Source organism: Agrilus planipennis, unplaced genomic scaffold, assembly GCF_000699045.2.
Source record: "Agrilus planipennis isolate EAB-ADULT unplaced genomic scaffold, Apla_2.0 scaffold19, whole genome shotgun sequence".
In the NCBI taxonomy this organism is placed as follows: Eukaryota; Metazoa; Arthropoda; class Insecta; order Coleoptera; family Buprestidae; genus Agrilus; species Agrilus planipennis.
In genome coordinates, this window is record NW_020438954.1 from 277,397 (window position 1) to 284,024 (window position 6,628).

At 31.7% G+C, this 6,628-nt stretch overlaps 3 protein-coding genes across 3 annotated transcripts in view; 2 read left to right on the forward strand and 1 right to left on the reverse strand.

Annotated features, from left to right (window-relative positions):
* Window positions 1-1,364: 1,364 nt before the first annotated feature.
* The window catches only part of LOC108742955, a 16,875-nt gene continuing 11,611 nt past the window's right edge, over window positions 1,365-6,628 (forward strand). Inside the window, exons 1-2 of the mRNA XM_025974892.1 lie at window positions 1,365-1,942; window positions 2,000-2,136. Of these exons, the coding sequence (XP_025830677.1) occupies window positions 1,455-1,942; window positions 2,000-2,136 (625 nt within the window). The 5' untranslated portion in view covers window positions 1,365-1,454. The remainder of the gene's footprint in view (window positions 1,943-1,999; window positions 2,137-6,628) is intronic.
* Window positions 2,145-4,148, reverse strand: LOC108743450 (26S proteasome non-ATPase regulatory subunit 4). Its single transcript, XM_018479020.2, has 7 exons — window positions 4,024-4,148; window positions 3,756-3,896; window positions 3,258-3,369; window positions 2,987-3,193; window positions 2,760-2,927; window positions 2,426-2,696; window positions 2,145-2,364 (listed from the first exon to the last, which is right to left on the reverse strand). Exons 1-7 carry the CDS (start codon window positions 4,047-4,049, stop codon window positions 2,156-2,158), a joined length of 1,134 nt encoding a protein of 377 aa, XP_018334522.1. The 5' UTR covers window positions 4,050-4,148; the 3' UTR covers window positions 2,145-2,155.
* On the forward strand, window positions 4,254-6,034 carry LOC108743458 (ribonucleoside-diphosphate reductase subunit M2 B). The gene is made up of 2 exons (XM_018479032.2): window positions 4,254-4,559; window positions 4,616-6,034. The coding sequence occupies exon 2, from the start codon at window positions 4,629-4,631 to the stop codon at window positions 5,757-5,759; it is 1,131 nt and encodes a 376-aa protein (XP_018334534.1). The 5' UTR covers window positions 4,254-4,559; window positions 4,616-4,628; the 3' UTR covers window positions 5,760-6,034.

Here is a 6,628-nt window from a genome sequence, read left to right on the forward strand (position 1 = left end):
ACTGTCTAATTCTTTCTTTCCATTTTCTAAAATTTTGCGCTTTTCTTCCTCTTCTTTTTTTATATTAAGTTATAGTTTCATACTATTCCTTATTCATGACAATGATTTTAATCTTTAAAACTTAACATAACTTTTAGGGCAATCAATATCACCCATCGTTTTCCTCAATATACGGTTTATTTCGAAGATATTGGCTTTGGCCCTAAGGGTACTGAACATTTAGGGGCTTGTTCTCAAATGGCTGTGTTCGTGAAAAGTTCGTTGGTGTATGACTGGCCCTTTAATCGAGCATTATCTCGTTTTGACAAGTCATTTACATTGATTGATCAATCAATTGGAAGCACGGACAAAAATTCCCGAGTGAAATACACTTGTTATGAATCTTATGGTATTTGTACATATCAAAGTTATAGTGCTCCAATGTACGATTATGAAATTTTGCCAAAAATCTGTGATTACTCTGAAGGCAGCATTAGTCATTATGAAGACACATACTATAAATTTATCGAAAGTATCGAGTATCCTTACATCGCAGAAACAACTTCATCTGATGAGGTTTTAATGAATGAGATACTGTATAGTGTTCATCTTCTTGGAAGAGTAAATGGAAGATATTACAATAATGATAGGGAAAGGTCAGAGATTCCATTACTAGACATTGTCTGCAATCAGCAAAGATTTGTTACATCCATACCTGAAGTTAGGTGAGATTACTAATTTATTAAACAAAGTTCATTGCCAGATAAGTTCTTGGCTAATAATTTATCGAAATTACCAGACGTGTAACACGATTTCGATATCTCATCAGCACGCCACAGGCAGATTCAGTAGACGATAACATAACTAAACTATGATGAATTTGGCTCAAACTAAAATGAATTTCACATCAATACTTGTTCTAACTAATCTTTACTCACCGTATCAACCCTTATTAAGAAATCGTTTTTAAGTAAAAAACGAATGTTGGAATTTATTTTATTGGTTTTTCAAATTCTCAGTAATAATCTATTAAAAGTATAAAACTCGGTAATTTTAGCAAAATCGTCGTAGTTAAAAAGTTTAGACAGTGGTCTATAACTTGTTAACATTTTCTTTAGAAAAGTACTACCATGCTAAATGAATAGTAGCTAGGCTTTTACAGTCGATTGTGAAACCATTCTTTTTTTTTATTTTCGAATGTTATAATTTTCTGATTACAGGTGCTACGCCGTGTGTAATTGAATATACTTATAGATTACAGTTTTCATTATATGCAGTGTCATTTGTCAACTTTGTCAATCATCAAAATNAAATTATTTATTTTTTATCTAATCTTATTTGAATCTTGTGAAGGATGGCGGGTAGTTGTCAAGTTGTCAAGCGTCAAAAACTATTATTTTCGAATTTGACGTTTGTGGTTAGTTATGTGGTTATATTAAAATTAATTAAAGAAGAATTATATCTAGTCATGAACCATGATTTTATTATTTCATGCTGCATACTTCTTATTTAAGTTTCTTTTTAGAAATTATAAATGCTTCCAATTTCATAGGCAGAAATCAGCACTACTTGCTCTTCAGTGTACATGTTCCAGTTTTGAAAAAACCCAAGATGCTGAGAACAATTTACTGTTTGATCCTCCAGTTTATAAGCAGAGATACAGTGCAGTACAGCAAATTCTCTTGGATTATAGGTGGAAGAAATACATGAGAAAAGTAGTCGAATTTGGATGTGCTGAATTCAGAATGTTTATATATTTAAAGAACTTGTTGAGTATTGAGAAAGTCGTTTTTGTTGATATTGCAGAAGATATTTTAGTGGAGAATAGTTTTAAAATAAAACCTTTAACTATTGATTACTTAAAAAGAAGAGCAAATCCTTTGGTTGTGGATGTTTATGCTGGTAGTGTGTCATCACCTGATGCAAACTTATTGCATACTGATGCTGTTATTGCTATAGAATTGTAATTATCATTGTCTTTCTATGTCTCAATGCTGATTTTATTATTCAATTTTTGCAGGATTGAACATTTATATCCCGACACTTTGGATGCTCTACCTTACAATATTTTTGCATTTATGCAGCCAAAAATAGCTGTTTTTACTACTCCAAATGCTGATTTTAACATACTGTTTCCAAATTTTAAAAAGTTTAGACATTATGATCATAAATTAATTTATTTCTTTTCCTCTTTTCCATCTTTCTTTTTGTCTTTAAGATTACCAACCGCTTGACGAATGGCTTCAGATTGTGGATCAACGCCAGGCAAATTTTCCAAAACGCTCTGTAGAAAAGCCGGATCGTTCATAACTTCTAAATAGTCTTCATCACCTTCCACTTCCATTGCTTCTTCTTTTCTTTTACTTTCTGCAGTGCTTGTTTCTTCTACAAACAATTTAAAAAAGAATTAAAATTAAAAAAACACAGCAGGAAATAAAAAACTTACGGGCATCTTGCATCGACATTTGCATAGCAAAAGCAATTTGTTCTTCTTCTGTCATATTTGCAAAATCAACAGGAGCTTGAGTGGCTCCTGCTGTTTTCGGGATTTCACCCTCTTCCATGGACATTGCCAATGCTCTTTCTAGCAGAGCTTCTTCATTTGGTTCTTCCTTAATGGGTGCTGCTTTACCTCCTTCGGCCGCGGAAGCTTCCCTAGCCTTACGAGCCTCATCCTCTTGGCGTTGACGTTGTTCTTCCATTGATACACGAAGAGCCTGAAAGTACACAACACAAACATTCAACAACTTTTAATAAAAATCCAGAAGGAATACACATACCAGAGCAAGTTCAGGATCTTCATTGGGATCAATACCAAATTCGAATCCAGGTACTCCTAATCCCGCGCCTCCGCTTCCGTCTTCACCTTGAATTACTGGAGATGATATTAAAGCATCAGATAGGTGGGGTCCGGGTGGCACAGTGACTAAATGACTTCCAGTACCGTCCTAAATTTGTCATAAGATTTAATACTACATTTACATTTGCTTCATATTTTTAATTTTACCTTTCCATTAAGGGTGTTAACAAAGGTGGTCAAGACTTCAGTGTTAGTAGAGTCTTCGCCAAAATTGATAATATCTACATTAACTTTTTCTTTTTTTAGTTTCTTAGCTAGTTTAATAAGTTCCTTTTCTTGAGCTGCAACAGGACTTCCCACAAATGCTACTATACGCATTTTGTGATTTTTTCCTTGTCGGTGTTTTAATGCTAACTAATATAAAAGTAATACAAAATTTTAGAAAATATTTCAATAAGCATAAACACAAAAGATTTACATGAGCAATTCTTATTCCAGTTTGAAGATTTATATTTCCATCAGGCTGGACTAAGTGCAATTTGGATAAAATACGGCCCACATCACTGGTAAGGGTTGCTAAAACTTCCACACTGAAATTTAAGAAAAGGAAAATAAGAACATAAGCAAGCAAAGAAAATCTATGCTATCAGGAGATAATTTCTAGTTGTTTGTCGTCATCATTAGTCCATATCAGATGTTTACAAATAGTATTCTAACAGGGTAATATATCAAATAATTACATCTAAATAATATTTACTTAGCCGACTAATAATTCTGCGCATTTCAATCAACTTTCTGATCTCTTTGTTCTTACTACAAATTAATTACAGGTGGTTTTAAGTAAAAATGTTTTAACAAATACAAGGTAAAAAATAGGATGGCAAATACTAAAAATAACTTTTTAAAGCATTTGTTAGGCGAAAATGGATAGACAAGACCATGAAGTAACTAATTAAAGAAATTTTTTTTAACATACTTTGCTAATGTCAATAGCCCCACATTGTTCTCAGGATTGGATCTTGTTTTTGAATGACAGACCAAATTAACTGCATCTTGCTGAGCTTGTAATCGAGTTGGAAGGAAGTCTCCATTTCGCATATAATCACTGTTATCCACACTAAATAAAATAAGTTATTTTAAACAAATGTTCAATGACTTGCACAAGACAGTACAACTTATAGGTTAGAAGTGTAAAACAGGGACTTTTTAAAAAGAGACGATCAACAAAAAAAGCCACAGCTTACCAAATCATAGTACTTTCTAGAACCATCTTTATCTCTGCTGGTGTTCGCTTTGAAAACCAATTAACACTAATGAATAAAACAAAACAGTTAATCAATTTACACTATAATGGTTCTTGTCTGTTGTTGTAGTAGTCGTTATTTTTCGTCAATCGTCGTAATCGGTTTCGTTCAAACATACAAAAAGTGCAATATACGTTAATTTTACATATCTATGATCTTACATCTCATGTTTAAAGTATTTAAATTTCATAAGCTGCGTTACAGATAATGAAACTATAATATACCGTGTTTTCCCTACAAATGAATAATGTAAAAACATAACATTTGTAAATATTATTAAATTATAAGGTTATTGTCCTTATCGTTGTTAGCGGTAAAAGTTTAGCGCCCTTTTTACATATTTAACCTTAAGTATACTTGAAATGGTCGAAGAGGGGAGATTATTTACAGAAAGGGGTTCATGTATGGCGCGAAAATCGTCTATTTTCTTGTGAACGTAGGAGTTGCTGTTCTTTGTTTTTTAATAGTTTTATCAGGTAAGATTTAAAAAGTAGTAAGTTTTAATTATTACATGTGATTGTTCTATTTATAGCAAGTTAATTAAAATGCCTTACATGGGAAATAAAGAAAATCAGCTTGTGGGTAACAAAAATAACCGCCTAAATTTACAATACAGTAGTGGTTCCATTTTAACGGAAAATAAAGTAAATGCTCCACTTTCTAACTCGAAAAACAGTGACATTAAAGATATGGTGCAGTTTGATCCACAAGTAGAACCATTGCTTAGAGAAAATCCAAGAAGGTTCGTAATATTTCCTATTCAATATCCAGACATTTGGGAAAAGTACAAGGAAGCTGAAGCTTCCTTCTGGACAACAGAAGAAGTAGACCTTTCTAAGGACCTTGCCCACTGGGATAAGTTGTCAAATGATGAAAGGCATTTCATTTCACATGTACTTGCCTTTTTTGCTGCATCTGATGGAATTGTAAATGAAAACCTTGTAGAGAGATTCAGTCAAGAAGTACAAGTAACTGAGGCTCGTTGCTTTTATGGTTTCCAAATTGCCATTGAAAATATCCATTCAGAAATGTATAGTACTCTCATTGACACTTATATATTTGACCCAGAAGAGAAAGAATTTCTTTTCAATGCTATTGAAACCATGCCTTGTGTTAAGAAGAAGGCTGATTGGGCTCTTCATTGGATCAGCAGTAAGAATGCAACATTCCCAGAACGAGTTGTTGCATTTGCAGCTGTGGAAGGAATTTTCTTTTCAGGAAGTTTTGCTGCTATCTTTTGGCTCAAGAAACGGGGTCTTATGCCAGGACTGACATTTTCTAATGAGCTTATTTCTCGCGATGAAGGTTTGCATTGTGATTTTGCTTGTTTAATGTTTTCTTATATTGTTCAAAAACCATCAAAAGAGCGAGTAACAGATATAATTCGCGATGCAGTTAAAATTGAACAGGAATTTTTAACTGATGCTTTGCCTGTAAGCCTAATTGGTATGAATTGCAAACTGATGTCTCAGTATATCGAATTTGTAGCTGACCGTCTTTTAGTAGAGTTGGGTTGTGATAAGATTTATAATGTTAAGAATCCGTTTGACTTTATGAACAAAATTTCCACTGATGGCAAGACAAATTTCTTTGAAAAGAAAGTAGGTGAATATCAAAAGATTGGAGTCACTTCAGATAACATTGGTAACGAATTTAAACTTACAGAGGATTTTTAAAAGATAATCTTAAAATTGCAGTCTATTAGTTGAAGGTTGTTAAAGTCATGCTTACTTCTTATTTTTAATTTATCTTTTATTGCATTCTAAAAATGAAATAAAGTAACAGGGTGTTGTATTAAAAGATCAAGTTATTGCACTTTTATCTTTACAAGCTCTTTTGCTGTTTATGAACTATGTATTTTAGTCAGTGTGAAGTTGAGGCATAATAATCCATTTAGTTATTGGATGATTTAAACAGTCACCAGGTTTTAAAAGACATTTTTAAGTAGTTTTGTGATAAAATCATTTTTAATCTTTATGTTTTAAGATAATTTTGTAACTTTTATTGTAGTAGTTTTTATGTTGTAATGTAAGAATTTTTTTAAGTAAAGTAGAATAATGTGTTATTTTACAAAACTATATTTCATTGTACCATTGTTAGCTTGTATTTGTAAATACTGTCTAAATAAACTTTCAGCACAATTTTGTATTTAATTTTTATTGTAAATATTGAAGCATGAATACTAAGATTTTTTTTATGATTGTAAATATTACTTATTCTCCTTATTTTGAGTAGTGAAATATAAGTATAATGCATACATTACAAATATAAGTGTTATTAATGATTACAAAAATTAATCAATGTGGTATTTATTTTTAGCGACCTGATAGCATAAAAATTGTGAGAACACCGATAAGAGTTAAATAGTTATAAATTACCGGGATAAGCTTCATTCAACCCCAAATTATTTCTTGATAAATTAATTTCTCCCTTATTGAAAGAGCTTATTCTCAATTAAAAACGTCGTTTTCATTTCTTTATAAATTAATTTCCCTCTTATTAAAGCAGTTGAAAGTACAAAAGTTATTAAACATTTTAGCTCAAA

What these genes read in the sequence shown, in the direction of transcription:
- LOC108743450 (XM_018479020.2), bottom strand. Translation starts at nt 4,049, where the DNA reads ATGGTTCTAGAAAGTACTATGATTTG. An exon ending in GGGCTATTGACATTAGCAAA is followed by an intron (nt 3,370 to 3,755) that starts GTATGTTAAAAA and finishes CTTAAATTTCAG; the next exon opens with TGTGGAAGTTTTAGCAACCC. An exon ending in CTGGAATAAGAATTGCTCAT is followed by an intron (nt 3,194 to 3,257) that starts GTAAATCTTTTG and finishes CTTTTATATTAG; the next exon opens with TTAGCATTAAAACACCGACA.
- LOC108743458 (XM_018479032.2), top strand. Translation starts at nt 4,629, where the DNA reads ATGCCTTACATGGGAAATAAAGAAAATCAGCTTGTGGGTAACAAAAAT.